Source organism: Heptranchias perlo, chromosome 23 (assembly GCF_035084215.1).
Source record: "Heptranchias perlo isolate sHepPer1 chromosome 23, sHepPer1.hap1, whole genome shotgun sequence".
NCBI lineage: Eukaryota > Metazoa > Chordata > Chondrichthyes > Hexanchiformes > Hexanchidae > Heptranchias > Heptranchias perlo.
The window spans coordinates 4,161,306-4,178,420 of NC_090347.1; the positions used below are offsets into that span (position 1 = coordinate 4,161,306).

A 17,115-nucleotide genomic window follows, 5' to 3' on the forward strand; every position below is an offset into this window, starting at 1 on the left:
CTGCACCTCATGAGGCACTAAAGAGGACTTTTTTTTATTTTTTTAAATAAAGCAGACTTTGATGGCCTCAAGAGATTCCTTTGGTTAAAAAAAAACAACCAAGGTTTGTCCCTCCCAGTGACTGACAATGTCCAGGTCTGCCCCCCCTCTCAGCGGCTTTGACCCTCCTCTCAACAGAGAGCCTCTCCTCCCTCCCCTTCCTTCCTCCTTCCCCCTTTCTCTTTCTCTTTCTTTCTCGTGGTGCTAGGCCCAGATGGCCGTGTTGGGCACAGTAACCCGAGCCAGACCGCGGAGCCGGCCCGCTCCCGAGCTTTGAAAAGGGGAGAGGGCGCTCCCCGGGTCTCCGGAGCTCGGGGCTGGCGGCCGGCAAGAAGCGCAGGAGGAAAGGGGCCGGGCAGTGGGCAGTGGGCAGCGGGCAGTGGGCAGCGGGCAGCGGGCATTCGCAACATCAACTCCCAGGTGGGTTATTTCTTCTTAGTCTCTTTCAGTTAAACTCGCGGAATTTATTCATTTCTCTTTTGGGGGGGTTTTTTTTTTTTGGACTAGTCAAATGCACCAATATTTTAAACTTCTCTTGGTGTTTGTTCTATAGATGAGATTTATTGCAGTGGTTATTTTCTTACTCTGCAATGTAGAAGCTTGCCTTTTGTTATTATAATGACCATTTTCAAGTGCTCGTGGTAGTTTAAAATGTTAAAGAGATTACTTCCCCATTACCATATTGGTTTGTAGTGTGTTCACCCGCCCAGGCACATTCTCAGGTTTGTTGTGTTTTTTTAAAAAAAAAATCCAGCTGAGATTTGCAGTAGAAATGAGATTACCTTGACTAACTATTGACATTGCACGCTTTAGGGGTTATGTGGGGTTAGGGTCAGTGGTTAGCATTAGGGTCAGAAACGGCTATCGACAATGCCTTGATGTGGAGATGCCGGTGATGGACTGGGGTGGACAAATGTAAGGAGTCTCACAACACCAGGTTATAGTCCCAACAGTTTTATTTGATTTTTATATTTCAAATAAAACTGTTGGACTATAACCTGGTGTTGTGAGACTCCTTACAATGCCTTTGTCACTAGACGACGCCTTTCAAAAAAATAATATATGATCTGCTTTTAGTTATTTGATGTGTGCTGGGGTTTCTCACTGCACTGAAAAGGATGGGTGTTTAAGGGCTGGGAGCCATCCATGGAAGAGATTTCAGTCCTTTCTGTCTGAAGCATGACCCTCAGCTCCCTGTTGCTTGTCACTTTAACCCATGACCCTCAGCCCCCTCACTCCCACAATGACTGCTCTGTCCTATAGACCACACTTTGCAGCCGTCTGGCCAAAAACATTGACTTCTACAACTTCAGACCTTAATCAAAGCTCCCATTTTATCTCTGACAATAGATGCTTGTAAGGTATGATGGGTGTATTAGTGCTTCTGTGGCGAGGGAGCGGGTTGGTGCTTGGGATGGAGATCCCCCCATCAGTAAACCACCGCCAGGGTGACCTGCACCCCGACAGACACCTGGACCACTGGAGCCTGCTCTGCTCGGCCAGGTTTTCATGCACCCCCTCTCCAACTTGACAGACCTGCTTTAACTATTCACACATTCTCTGGGCCTCTGTATCTGCCTTTTATGTCTCTTAATTTCTCTCATCATTGCCTCCTTTTGTCTTGTGCTATTATCCCTTCGGTCAGTTAACCATGTCCTGTTCTCCGCCTAATCACACCTAATCGCTCATTCTTTTTCTTGTGAAAATGCTGGAAAAGCTCAGCGAGTCAGGCAGCATCTGTGGAGAAGGAAACGGAGTTAATGTTTCAGGTCGATGACCTCTCGTCAGAACTTTTTCTTGCGTATGTGTTCTCCCTCCCCTGTTCCCGTCGCTCTGTTACTTATAAATTGTTAGGATGTGGAGATGCCGGTGATGGACTGGGGTGGACAAACGTACGGAGTCGTACAACACCAGGTTATGGTCCAACAGCTTTATTTGAAATCACAAGCTTTCGGAGCTTTGCTCCTTCCTCAGGTGACGCAGGAGAAAAGCTCCGAAAGCTTGTGATTTCAAATAAAGCTGTTGGACTATAACCTGGTGTTGTAAGACTCCTTACATAAACTGTTAATCTGTAATATCTTCTAGCGGTGATGAAGAGTTATGCCACGGGTTGCCAACTCTGATTGGACGTATCCCTGGAGATTTCGTTGCTTGTCTCCAACCGCCTCGCCCGGCCAAACAGCCCTTTTCCCCATCTCGCATTTTTATAACTAATAGCCCCGGCTATTCACAATATCTATCAATGATTTGGATGAGGGAACTAAATGTAACATTTCCAAGCTTGCAGACGACACAAAGCTGGGTTGGAATGTGAGCTGTGAGGGGGATGCAAAGAGGCTCCAATGTGATTTAGACAAGTTGGGTGAGTGGGCAAGAACATGGCAGATGCAGTGTAACGTGGATAAATGTGAGGTTATCCACTTTGGTTGTAAAAACAGAAAGGCAGATTATTATATTCACTAGAGTTTAGAAGAATGAGAGGTGGTAGGACATTTAGAACCGTGATGAGGGGAAATTTCTTCACTCAGAGGGTGGTGAACCTGTGGAATTCTCTACCACAGAAGGCAGTGGAGGCCAAGTCATTAGATGTATTCAAGAAGGAGATCGATATATTTCTTAATGCTAAAGGGATCAAGGGATATGGGGAAAAAGCGGGAACAGGGTACTGAGTTAGACGATCAGCCATGATCATTTTGAATGGCGGAGCAGGCCCGAAGGGCCGAATGGCCTACTCTTGCTCCTATTTTCTATGTTTCTAAACAAAAGTGTTAAAGCAAAGAAAATGGGGGGGGGGGGGGGGAATCACTTTTTTTAATGCCCCTGTGATTTTTCTCCTGCGTTGCTCGTAACGGTGACCCAGAAGATGAATCTTTATTTCCTGGACACTCCAGGACAATCCTGGAGTGTTGGCAGCCTTGTTGTGTCTGAATCGTTAACTTGTCACTTCTATCCACAGATGCTGTGCCTGACTTGCTGAGTGTGTCTGGCATTTATTTAAGTTTTGTTCCAGCGAAGACATTCCGTTGCCTCGGACAGTAGGCAGGTAAGTTGTTTAAACAACAGTTTGAGGCAGCATGAGTAGGACTCTTGCATTGTTGCATTTCTGAGTCTTCTCCAAATATCGGGCAGTTCCTCAAATAATTGAACTCAAACTTACCCAGCTGCCTGTTTTCAATTCTTTAAGCGCTGTCCCACTTTAGCAGGATAAATATGTTTGTAACAAGGTTCTCGAGTTCATTTTTGCCTTGCTGTATGCATCATAATATGGTGCAGCACAGAAGGAGGCCATTTGGCCCATCGTGCCTGTGCTGGCTCTTTGAAAGAGCTATCCAATTAGTCCCATTCCCCTGCTCTTTCCCCATAGCCCTGCAAATTTTTTCCCTTCAAGTATTTATCCAATTCCCTTTTGAAAGTTACTATTGAAGTAAGATTTTAGCTTCTGCTAATCTTGTATTTTAATGAATAGGTCTGAGAGTCTAGTCAGCAACTTTTGTACTTTATTAAGAAATTAATTACAGCAAGCAAGCAAATGATGTACGCCTATATATTTACAAACAGACAGCCTGTTAGATGAAACTAGTACAAGCTGAACTTGACTTCAGTCTTCAGTCCAAGCTGTCCTCATTCCACGAGGATGGACTAACTTTTATATCCACGAGTAAACAACTCATGCCACCCCTGACGGCTCCCTACATTCCTGACTTTCAAGGGGTGAATCTAAGACTGTTGCTGGGGTCCGTATTCTTATCCATTTGTCTCAAGGTTGCCTTCATCCTGCTGGGCTAAGCTCATTCTTTTTCCCTCAGTATTTTCCCATTACTCCTAAACTTTCTTGCCTTCTGTTAATCATGTTGGTTCATTACAATCATATTTTGTTAGCTTAATCTAGTTTATCCTTAATTTAGTTTGCATTGTGATTAACTATAAGCTGCCTGGATATCTGCGTTTCTAACTTATCTCCCCTGGACTGCTCAAGGATGTCTCCTCCTGTGTCAGCAGAAATCCCAGCTGCGTGTGTTCATTTAGGCTGACTTAATTTACTCACGATGCTTATTCTAGCCATTTTCTGCTATTATCCTCAAAACCTACATTTTCTGCTATTACCCCCAGAACCTTCTCCAATTCTGGCCTCTTGCACATCCCCGATTTCCTTCGCTCCACCATTGGCGGCCGTGCCTTCAGCTGCCTGGGCCCTAAGCTCTGGAATTCCCTCCCTAAACCTCTCCGCCTCTCTCTCCTCCTTTAAGACACTCCTTAAAACCTGCCTCTTTGACCAACCTTTCCTAGTATCTCCTCATGTGGCTTGGTGTCACATTTTGTCTGATAACATTTCTGTGAAGCGCCTTGGGACATTTAACTATATTAAAGGCCCTATATAAATGCAAATTTTTATTATGTTGTAATGCTCAAAAATGATCATGTTTTAAAGGAGAAGGAAAGACTAGGAGGATTATGTTCTGCTAAAAGTGTTCCTCCATGTCTTTTTAAACAAAAACAACAGTATTGGGAGATCTCTAGTTTTACGGTAACTTCAGCTTTGTGGAATGTAAGGATTTCAGTTCCCTGCTTTGCTTTTGAGTGGCAGTGGGTTAGGAGGTTGTCCTCGTGTTCTAAAATAGCTGAATTGATTTTGATGGCACTTTGGATTGGCCTGGACGCTAACCTAGAGTGGCCTGACTCTGGGAATTCAGTATCTAACTGCCAGTAATTCTTTCTTCCCTGGCTTGGGCAGGTCCAGATAAGTTAGGATGGAGAATTTTTTTTTTTATTTATTCGTTCATGGGATGTGGGCGTCGCTGGCGAGGCCGGCATTTATTGCCCATCCCTAATTGCCCTTGAGAAGGTGGTGGTGAGCCGCCTTCTTGAACACAGGATTACAGCTTAACATTGGGAGGAGGGACTGAAGGGGCATGGGTGAATTGCCATTTAAATATCACGGGTGGGTTGAGAATACATTATGTTCCTCCAGTGCTGAGATACTCAAGATGGCTCTTGATTTACCAGTTTACTGGTATAGTTTACATTAAACAGAATAAATGAAGGCTTTGTCACAACCCAAAGCCACTGTGGCATAAAGAAGCCCATTAATCATATGTCTGTTTGACCACACCCCATATCGTGGACCTGAGTCTTCGTACTACTGATGTTTCCGGAGCAGATTGGGAGGAGAGCAGAGACCTGAAATGGGTGTCCACGAGGCTTCAGATACTATATAAAATTGAAAAACATTCCCCAATAGATCAGAAAAGATGCAGTTTTTTTCCCTTTTGTATTAACATGTTACTGTCCAAGTACACAACCCTTTCTGGCGACGGGATATCTAGACATGTGAATACAAGAGTTAGAGACCAAATGGCAATGTGTTAATCAAATCGATCTGGGAGGGAGAATCCTATGCCTGACTTGGCCAATTCACTGAGTACACTCGACTAATAAGTTCTTTGATTTCCTTGCAGTTGATAAAATGGATTTGCTGCAGCAACAAATGTCTGCGCTGTGCCATGCTCATCCTGAAGGCTTTCCGTTATCTCAGCTGTCCAGTCTCTACCTGGAGATGTATAAGAGACCGTTGCAGCTGTCAGATTATGGTTTCCACTCTGTATCGAGCATGCTGGAGCACATGAAGGATGTGATCAGCCTGCATTATAACGGACAAAACTTCATTATTAATCCAGCAGGTGGGACAGGGCCAGCAGAGTACAGCTGTCTGTCCAGTGGCACTTTGGACAAGTTGCCCCTGGTCATCCCATCTCAAGTCCAAACGCAGACTCCAGATCTGCATCAGGGTGAGAAACAAATCTTGTTTATTTAGCAACGATAATAATCTCGTGCTGTAGATGTTAGTGTGTGGATTTGAGTATGTGAGATCCTAATCTTTGCCTTGCCATTAGTAAGGGAGCTACTTCCCCCAAAGGAAAGGAAAATTGGGATGGCGACTTGAGCCTGACCAGATGTGCTGCAAATGGTCATGGTGTATTTTGCCAATAATGGTACCTGGGGGAGTCTAGAGTATGAGAAGGGCAGAGAAGGATAAGGAAATTAGGACGGGTGAGTTGACTTTTCTGTCTCCAGACAGTGCTCATTGGATGGAATTATTTCCCTTTCCTCCAATGATAGTTTGGCAGCGACTAAATCCTAGTGGAGAACTGGATAAATCCATATGGCATAGCAAATTAGTCCACCAATAGGTTGATCCTCCTGGCCAATCAAATCGCTTTGTGAATGTGCAACGATTATGGTAGAATTTGCTGCTTTCCCCGACGCCTCAATAAATGTACCTAGGAAGTAGCTGAGCCATCCGGTCTAGGAAAACTGATTCAATCCCCAATTCAGCGTTGAGTTTGTTGTAAGCTGGATAGCACGGTGGTGAACGATAGAATACTAGAGCCTGGTCTTCAGTTGCTTCCAAGCCTTTATTCACAGAGATCCACATTACGCACACCACACCCTAAATCAGCTCACTTATACATGGGTACAAGAGAGCCCCAATTGATCCACACCACCTGAATACATAAGAACATAAAAAATAGGAGCAGGAGTAGGCCAATCGGCCCCTCAAGCCTGCTCCGCCATTCAATAAGATCATGGCTGATCTGATCCTAACCTCAAATCTAAATTCATGACCAATTTCCTGCCCGCTCCCCGTAACCCCTAATTCCCTTTACTTCCAGGAAACTGTCTATTTCTGTTTTAAATTTATTTAATGATGTAGCTTCCACAGCTTCCTGGGGCAGCAAATTCCACAGACCTACTACCCTCTGAGTGAAGAAGTTTCTCCCCATCTCAGTTTTGAAAGAGCAGCCCCTTATTCTAAGATTATGCCCCCTAGTTCTAGTTTCACCCATCCTTGGGAACATCCTTACCGCATCCACCCGATCAAGCCCCTTCACAATCTTATATGTTTCAATAAGATCGCCTCTCATTCTTCTGAACTCCAATGAGTAGAGTCCCAATCTACTCAACCTCTCCTCATATGTCCGCCCCCTCATCCCCGGGATTAACCGAGTGAACCTTCTTTGTACTGCCTCGAGAGCAAGTATGTCTTTTCTTAAGTATGGACACCAAAACTGTATGCAGTATTCCAGGTGCGGTCTCACCAATACCTGATATAACTGCAGCAATACCTCCCTGTTTTTATATTCTATCCCCCTAGCAATAAATGCCAACATTCCATTGGCCTTCTTGATCACCTGCTGCACCTGCATACTAACTTTTTGATTTTCTTGCACTAGGACCCCCAGATCCCTTTGTGCTGCAGTACTTTCCAGTTTCTCGCCATTAAGATAATAACTTGCTCTCCGATTTTTCCTGCCAAAGTGCATAACCTCACATTTTCCAATATTGTATTGCATCTGCCAAATCTCCGCCCACAATTAACACTACTTGATATAAATCGCATGGATACAATTAACAGAGTTTACAGACAGACGATAGAGGGGCTACAGTTTGCCTTTAGTGCCCTTGGGTTAGGGAGGGGAAAACAGGCAAAGATTCCACTTCCTATCTCTATCCAGCGACTATTGGAAAGTGAGCTGTGCTGACATCTGCTGGGCACGGGATTGGGCTTTGTTGTGATACCCTCAAAGTGAAATAGTCGGCTGTCCCCCACTGAGGAGTCATTGTCTTCAGGATGAGAAAGAAAAACCTTTAGAGGAAAATAAAATGAGCAGAAGGGAAATTGAAATGGCACGATAAAGAAGCAGTATTAAAATGTGGGCAATTGTAAAGAGTGTGATTTTGCTGTCTTTGTATGCGTCAGGAAATCAGCCATCGGTGCTGTAGGGCGAGAGTGTTTTTGGAGGTCAGAGCATGGTGTGAGGGTCCGAGGAGGGGACGTGCATGGATCATAAGGAAGGAATAAGGGGGTTTGGGGCTAACTTCCAGTCTGTGGAAATTGGCTGCTTTGTTTCTTGTTTAATGTGAGGCAGTGACCTTTACTACTCAAATGATTAGTTTGCATAAAACTATTTTCAAAACTTTGTGAAACAGAGGTTTTAAACCAGGTGTTCAGGTTAACTTCTTTCTGAAGAGAGATCTTTCTTTTGCTTAGCAGATCCGAAAGAGATATTGAAGGAAGAGTTGCTGCAGCTGTTCAGTCTTTACCCTGAAGGGATTTGTTTAAAGAACATACGCAAGATTTATAAAAGAAAATATCGGAAGTTATTGAAAGCATCAGACTATAGATTCCAGACGTTACAGACCATGGTGGAATCAATGAGTGACATTCTGGACCTGATACCCACTGAGAAAGGGTTAACTATCAAAGCCAAAGTTTTCTGTAAAATGACAGAAACAGAAAAAAGAAGCCTTCACATTCCAGATACCTCTTCCGATTTGTCCGAAACTCAGTCTTTGATTCCGAGAGGAACCCCCATTTATAACCATCCGCCCTCTCCGTCGCAGCCACGATGTCCAGAAACTCAGCCAGCAGGTAATATAATCGAGTTACATCCTCTGATATACGATTGCAAGTGTTGTGTGGGTCTAAGACTAGAGCCAAACACAGCCTGCTGTGGAGCCCAAGTTTGTGTCTCAGCCTCCAGGAGGGGATTCCACACTACTTTATATTTATATCCGTCTTTCGGATGAGACGTTAAATCAAGACCTCATCTGTCCTCTCGGGTGCATGTAAAAGATCCCATGGCACTAGTTCCCCCCGGTGTCCCAGCCAATATTTATCCCTCAACCATCACCACCAAAACAGATTAACTGGCCATTATCACGTTGCTGTTTGTGGGATCTTGCTGTGCGCAAAATCGGCTGTCACGTTTCCCTACATTACAACAGTGACTACACTTCAAAAGTACTTGATTGGCTGTAAAGCACTTTGGCTTGTCCTGAGGTTGTGAAAGGTGCTATAGAAATGTAGGTACTTTCTTTTACTTTAGTTGGGATTTGATTGTGGTGTTAAAGAAAGGAAGAACTTGTATTTGTATAGCACCTTACCACAAAACATCCTAAACTGCTACACACACGGGAGGAGGAGGCTCTGTGAACATCCCCAATGATGGCGGAGTCCAGCACGTGAGTGCAAAAGACAAGGCTGAAGCGTTTGCAACCATCTTCAGCCAGAAGTGCCGAGTGGATGATCTATCTCGGCCTCCCCACCATCACAGAAGCCGATCTTCAGCCAATTCAATTCACTCCACATGATATCAAGAAATGGCTGAGTGCACTGGATACAGCAAAGGCTATGGGCCCCGACAATATCCCGGCTGTAGTGCTGAAGACTTGTGCTCCAGAACTAGCCGCGCCTCTAGCCAAACTGTTCCAGTACAGCTACAACACTGGCATCTACCCGACAATGTGGAAAATTGCCCAGGTATGTCCTGGCCACAAAAAGCAGGACAAATCCAATCCGGCCAATTACCGCCCCATCAGTCTACTCTCAATCATCAGCAAAGTGATGGAAGGTGTCGTCGACAGTGCTATCAAGCATCACTTACTCACCAATAACCTGCTCACCGATGCTCAGTTTGGGTTCCGCCAGGACCACTCGGCTCTGGACCCCATTACAGCCTTGGTTCAAACATGGACAAAAGAGCTGAATTCCAGAGGTGAGGTGAGAGTGACTGCCCTTGACATCAAGGCAGCATTTGACTGAGTGTGGCACCAAGGAGCCCTAGTAAAATTGAAATCAATGGGAATCAGGGGGAAAACTCTCCAGTGGCTGGAGTCATATCTAGCACAAAGGAAGATGGTAGCGGTTGTTGGAGGCCAATCATCTCAGCCCCAGGACATTGCTGCAGGAGTTCCCTAGGCCCAACCATCTTCAGCTGCTTCATCAATGACCTTCCCTCCATCATAAGGTCAGAAATGGGGATGTTCGCTGATGATTGCACAGTGTTCAGTTCCATTCACAACCCCACAGATAATGAAGCAGTGCATGCCCGCATGCAGCAAGACCTGGACAACATCCAGGCGAGGGCTGATAAGTGGCAAGTAATATTCGTGCCAGACAAGTGCCAGGCAATGACCATCTCCAACAAGAGAGAGTCTAACCACCTCCCGTTGACATTCAACGGCATTACCATCGCCGAATCCCCCACCATCAACATCCTGGGGGTCACCATTGACCAGAAACTTAACTGGACCAGCCATATAAATACTGTGGCTACAAGAGCAGGTCAGAGGCTGGGTATTCTGCGGCGAGTGACTCACCTCCTGACTCCCCAAAACCTTTCCACCATCTACAAGGCACAAGTCAGGAGTGTGATGGAATACTCTCCACTTGCCTGGATGAGTGCAGCTCCAACAACACTCAAGAAGCTCGACACCATCCAGGACAAAGTAGCCCGCATGATTGGCACCCCATCCACCACCCTAATCATTCACTCCCTTCACCATCGGCGCACCGTGGCTGCAGTGTGTGCCATCCACAGGATGCACTGCAGCAACTCGCCAAGGCTTCTTCGACAGCACCTCCCAAACCCGCGACCTTTACCACCTAGAAGGACAAGGGCAGCAGGCACATGGGAACAACACCACCTGCACGTTCCCCTCCGAGTCACACACCATCCCGACTTGGAAATATATTGCCGTTCCTTCATCGTCGCTGGGTCAAAATCATGGAACTCCCTTCCTAACAGCACTGTGGGAGAACCTTCACCATGCGGACTGCAGCGGTTCAAGAAGGCGGCTCACCACCACCTTCTCATGGGGCAATTAAGGATGGGCAATAAATGCCGGCCTCGCCAGCGACGCCCACATCCCATAAATGAATTTTAAAAAAACAATCAATTAATTACTTTTGAAGTGCAGTTACTGTTATTATGTAGGCAAGCACAGCAGCCAGTTTGCGCATGGCAAGATTCCACAAATGGCAATGAGATGAATGACCAATTGAATTGTTTTTTGGTGATGTTCATTAAAGGAGGAAAGTTGGGCCAGGACACTGGGAGTACTCACTGCTCTTTAAATAGTGCCACAGGATCTTTTGCATCACTGTTGCAATGTCCTGGGTTTACCACCCGTGATTCCCCACACAGTGAGCTCTGGATTTCAGTCATGTTAGTACGGGCAGTTGCTTATTGGAAGTTAGGTACTTCACAGAAGAAAAGGTGAAGAGGGCATAGGAACTTACAAAAAAGGACAGGAAAAGACCAGCTGTTCTGTTGAGGCTGTCCCATCTAAAGGATCAATAATTCTTTTAAATGGTTCCATTTTAATAGTTCCATCTCACTTGTTTGCAAACTGGGACGATTCTGTCACCGAACAATATGCCTTTGCCTTCTCTTGCTGGAGATCAAGAAAAGGACAGGGTGTGATGCTGAATCCCAGGTCAGTCAGTGTCCCACAGCTCGGCAGCCAGAGATGCATTGGGACAACAAGTCTCCTGACGGTCAGCTGTTCAGGCGGTTCAGTGACTGGCTGAACCTCACAGACTGGGAGCATCCAAGATCCGATCCCCAGTCTTGGGCTGAGTTAGTCGATCTCAGCTGGTAGCAGCTGTAGGGGTGCTGTATTTGGCCACTGGAAAACCTTCCCACTCCTGATCGGTATCCAGTAACTTTGTAAGTGTGCATGTCAAGTGAAGACATGAGTCGTCTCGGATATGAGATAGCCTGTCACAGCTCGGATATGGGATAGCCTGTCACAGCTCGGATATGGGATAGCCTGTCACAGCTCGGATATGGGATAGCCTGTCACAGCTCGGATATGGGATAGCCTGCCACAGCTCGGATATGGGATAGCCTGTCACAGCTCGGATATGGGATAGCCTGTCACAGCTCGGATATGGGATAGCCTGTCACAGCTCGGATATGGGATAGCCTGTCACAGCTCGGATATGGGATAGCCTGTCACAGCTCGGATATGGGATAGCCTGCCACAGCTCGGATATGGGATAGCCTGCCACAGCTCGGATATGGGATAGCCTGTCACAGCTCGGATATGGGATAGCCTGCCACAGCTCGGATATGGGATAGCCTGTCACAGCTCGGATATGGGATAGCCTGTCACAGCTCGGATATGGGATAGCCTGTCACAGCTCGGATATGGGATAGCCTGTCACAGCTCGGATATGGGATAGCCTGTCACAGCTCGGATATGGGATAGCCTGTCACAGCTCGGATATGGGATAGCCTGTCACAGCTCGGATATGGGATAGCCTGCCACAGCTCAGATGTGAGATAGCCTGTCACAGCTCGGATATGGGATAGCCTGCCACAGCTCAGATGTGAGATAGCCTGTCACAGCTCGGATGTGGGATAGCCTGTCACAGCTCGGATATGGGATAGCCTGTCACAGCTCGGATATGGGATAGCCTGTCACAGCTCGGATATGAGTCGTGACCATTTTGGGAGTGGGGGTGTAGCAGACGGTGAGTGACGCTGATGAAATTACACCCCTACAAGAGTCGACCCTTTCGAGTTGAAGGGGCAACATTGGCAAAGAAATTGGTCCGTGTTTGTCAGTTTACTTTATCCATTAAGTTAAAAAATAAAGGTTTATTCAGGATTTATCTACCACTAGATGGCAATACAGCATTTAGTAAATATTGTATATAATTTGCAAAAACAAACTGGGACAGATCCTGCTGCAAAAATAACGACGTGTTAACAAAATTTTTAATTCTTGCCTTCCCTCTCTTTATTTCTCTTTCTGTACCTGATTTGACTCTAATTCACCCTATTCCCTTCTCCGTCGTTCCTGTTTCTTTCTCAATCCTTTGGTTAAAGAGATCGGATGTTGGTCTCATTGTTCACCAAGGCCCCGGATGACTCGTGATCAGCTCGCAGCAAGTTAGGGCGCATAAAATTTTCGAGCTGAAGGGTGCAGGAAAACATCTAACTAACGGCGTACGCATCAAAACGCCCGACTCCAGCAGGATCAGGCCCATTGTGCACTCGTTAATCTCCCATATTCTGTTTATAATGTGGACATAGGAATTTATAACAGAAAAAGTTAAGAGGAGGATTATTAGTACATTAAATAGATGTACAGATATGACGGGCACATCATTACTGCACCAGTTTGATTTCCTCATTCCAATAGTGAACTATTTGGAAAACTAGACACAACATTCCAAATAGACTCTAGATTCAAAATAAATTTAGAACCAAAGTGTTGGGATTTTTGTACAGAAATTTGTACGATGGTGGTTCTCTTTAAACTGCTACAGCCCTTATGCTGATAGTGCTCCCACAAGGATGTTAGATTGGGAATTCCAGGATATTCACCCAGTGACGATGAAGGAACGGTGATATAAGTACAGGTCAGGATAGTGTGTGACTTGGAGGGGAATCAGGAGCTGATGGTGTTCCCACAACGATGCTGCTCTTGCTCTTCTCGGTGTTGTTAAAGTGACCTTGGTGAATTGCTGGCATGCCCTCCTACAATCCCCTTTGAACCCAGGTTGGTCTCCGGGCTTGTTGACGATCGAGGAGTGAGGATGTGATGGGCCGTGCAATTACAGATTGCGATGGTATAAAATACTGCTGCTGATGGCCCACGGTGCCTCATGGGTGCCCAGTTTCGGGCTGCTGAATCTGTCCTTGGCCTGTCCCATTGAGGCCAGAGGTGCTGCTACATTACACAAAGGAGGATGTTCTCGCTGTGAAGATGAGACACTCTGGTACCTGCTCCACCTATATGGCCAAAGTGGGTACAACACGGAGGTGCAGAAACAGAGGACAGTATGGTATAGGAGATGGTTCAGAATGATGCTTAGCTCCATCTAAGGTGCATTGGATGGTAGGGGGAGGGTTAAAGATGAATGTTTGAAGTGTCAATAGACAGGGCAACACCCAGTTCTATCTGTTACACAAATATCCAAAAATCCAACACGGTAGAGACCTCCATACAGTTACAGTCGGGCCAGCAGACCGTGTACTCCCAGCAATATTGTTGGATTGAGAAAGTGGCAAACAGATTATTATTGTTTAGTTGGAAGGTGAAATCCTTGTAGTCACTGCTAGAATGGTTAGTGTTTTTGGGTGTCTTGCGGAGAGACCAGGTATCAGTGGCCCATCTGGTAGTGAGCAATACATTTGAGTCCAATTCAGCCCTTGCTGTAGAGTGATTAACTTGGACTGGCTCTTCCCATATGGTTTTCTTGGGTGTGGGAATATCAGAGTTATGTGATTGGCATGATTGATTTGTTTAGTTTTGTTGATCTAGCGTGTGTGGTGTGTATGTTGTCTGTGGTTGCTGTACTTTTGTAGAAATCAACATGTTCTACTTTATTGTAGGGTAATTCTTTGTTCTTTTGGGATATCTTTTGTGCACGTTTGGATAATAAGCGATTAAATAAATGTGGCAAGCAGAGATGAGGGGGTAAACTTTAACCCCCAAGAATGGGTGGGTTGGGGGCGGGTGGGGGAGTAAAAATCCTCCCTTCTCAGAGCGGGACCGCATCCCGGCTCCAACACGCCTGCTTCCGGGTTTAACTCAGGCAGGTGTTTCTGCATGTGACGAGCAGGAAGTCCCGCCCCCACTTAAAGCCGGCGGGCCGATACTTAAAAGGGCAAAGGGCGTTGAGATACTTGAGGTGCTTAATATTTTTATGTTGGAATAATAAGATGAATTTAACCTTACCTGTTCGGGTTTCCCATCACTTCCCATTCACGTCAGGTGAAAGCAGGCGGGAAGGGCCGGATCCATGAGGTGAGTGAGGGCCTTTATTGCACTGCTTGTGGGCCCAGAGGAGCAGGAGTGCTTCACCCAGGCCCAACAAGCTCACCTGGCCGACAGGACCCCGACGATTGGCTGATAACCCCCCCACCTATCTCCAAATCTTCACCCGACCTCCAATCTTCTTCCCTGGCCCCCCGATCATGTTTGACAAATCCGTTAGAGTTCTTTGAGGGAGAAACTAGCAGGGTAGCTAAGGGGGAACCAGTGGATGTAGTATATTTGGATTTTCAAAAGGCATTTGATAAGGTGCCACACAAGAGGTTGTTACACAAGATAAGGACTCATGGGGTTGGGGGTAATATATTAGCATGGATAGAGGATTGATTAACGGACAGAAAACAGAGAGTAGGGATAAACGGGTCATTTTCAGGTTGGCAGGTTGTAACTAGTGGGGTGCCACAAGGATTGGTGCAGCTACTTACGATATATATGAATGACTTAGATGAAGGGACCGAGTGTAATGTATCCAAGTTTGCTGACGATAGGTGGGAAAGTAAGCTGTGAGGAGGACACAAAGAGTCTGGAAAGGGATATCGACAGGTTAAGTGAGTGGGCAAGAAGGTGGCAGATGGAGTATCATGTGACGAAATGTGAGGTTTCTCACTTAGGAATAGGAAAACAGAATATTTTTTAAATGGTGAGAAGCTATTAAATGTTGGTGTTCAGAGGGATTTGGGTGTCCTTGTACATGAAACACAGAAAGTTAACATGCAGGTACAGAAAGCAATTAGGAAGGCAAATAGTATATTAGCCTTTATTGCAAGGGGTTAGAGTATAAGAGTAAGGAAGTCTTGCTGCAATTGTACAGGGCTTTAGTGAGACCACACCTGGAGTATTGTGTACAGTTTCGGTCTCCTTACCTAAGGAAGGATATATTTGCCTTCAAGGTGGTGCAGCAAAGGTTCACTAGATTGATTCCTGGGATGAGAGGGTTGTTCTATGAAGAGAGATTGAGTAAAATGGGCCTATACTGTCTGGAGTTTAGAAGAATGAGAGGCGATCTCATTGAAACATATAAGATTCTGAGAGGGCTTGACAGGGTAGATGCTGAGAGGCTGTTTCCCCTGGCTGGAGAGTCTAGAACCAGGGGGCATAGTCTCAGGATAAGGGGACTGAGATGAGGAGAAATTTCTTCACTCAGAGGGTTGTGAATCTTTGTAATTCTCTACCCCAGAGGGCTGTGGATGCTGAGTCGTTAAATATATTCAAGACTGAGATCGATAGATTTTTGGACTCTAGCGGAATCAAGGGATATGGGGATCGGGCGGGAAAGTGGAGTTGAGGTCGAAGATCAGCCATGATCTGATTGGATGGCAGAGCAGGCTCGAGGGGCCGAATGGCTCACCCCTAATCCTATTTCTTATGTTATCTTCTTCCTGGCCCCCCTCCCCCCGACCTTCTTCCCGATCCTCCCTGACCCGATCGATCTCTTTGTCGGCTCCCCCCAGATCTCTTCCTCGGCCCTCCTCCCGATCTTCTCCCCGGCCCACGATCCCTCCCTCCCTCTCTCCGATCCCCGTTTGCAGCAGACCCTCCTACCCAACAGCCAGCCAGCCTGTCGATTGATTGGCCTCATTAAAGCGACCCGCCCGAGTTTCGCACCCAGAAATCTCCCCCCGCTCCCTTCCCGGCTCGCAGTTAATATTTACCCGAGCGCTCCACGGCTTCAGTTAGTGCAGCTTGTTAAGTGTGGCTTTATAGCCCTGTTGCTCACTGTACTTGTAACCAAGGAGTTTAACAATATATGTCTTGTGCTAGGTAATAATTTATCAGTGCTTCAGGATGAAATTTCAGACCTGCTTAAAAATCAGCCCAACGGTATTCCAGTGCGGCAGGTGAAGAATGTGTACAAGAAAATCTATCAGCGGGAATTGAAACTGGATGACTATGGACTGAAATCTGTTCATCACCTGCTGAATCGTATGAAGGATGAGCTATTCGTTCACCAATCAGGAAAACATAGCCTTGTTTTCGAGACTGAGTCTGCAGCAGGTATGTTTCTAAACTTGCAGAAAGAATGATTTGTGCCCTTTAAATTTAGAAAGAGGAATTTATAGTGATAGCCTGAGGGTACAGAAAAAAAGAAATGAGAGATAGAACGTAGAGCACTTATTCTCTTTTTGTTCTTCCCCTCCTTTTTCCTGAATACTACGCATCAGTTTGTGGCCGAAAATGAGGGCAAGCGCCTCTACCTCAAACGGTTTTGTGCAGCGGCAGAATGAAGTTGTGCTTTCTTTAACAGGACAAGTGTCTTGCAAAACATAGCTCAGTCCTTTTGTATGGTACAGTGGGGTGAAGAATTGTGTGACATTGCTCCTCTCCCTCCCCCCACCACATCAGTATTGCCGGTCCCAGTAATGCTGCTTTGGCGAGTCACCAAATAATGGCCAGCTGCTTCTCTATCATAGGACGGTACAACACAGAAGGAAGCCATTCGGC

General features: G+C 46.0%; 1 protein-coding gene across 2 annotated transcripts in view; it reads left to right on the forward strand.

Moving 5' to 3' along the window:
* The first annotated feature begins 241 nt into the window (after window positions 1-241).
* The window catches only part of wu:fj29h11 (uncharacterized), a 120,199-nt gene continuing 103,325 nt past the window's right edge, over window positions 242-17,115 (forward strand). For both annotated transcript variants that reach the window (XM_068003837.1, XM_068003838.1), the window contains exons 1-5: window positions 242-459; window positions 2,996-3,082; window positions 5,496-5,825; window positions 8,093-8,470; window positions 16,435-16,668. In XM_068003837.1, coding sequence (XP_067859938.1) covers window positions 5,504-5,825; window positions 8,093-8,470; window positions 16,435-16,668 — 934 coding nt within the window. In that variant the 5' untranslated portion in view covers window positions 242-459; window positions 2,996-3,082; window positions 5,496-5,503. The remainder of the gene's footprint in view (window positions 460-2,995; window positions 3,083-5,495; window positions 5,826-8,092; window positions 8,471-16,434; window positions 16,669-17,115) is intronic.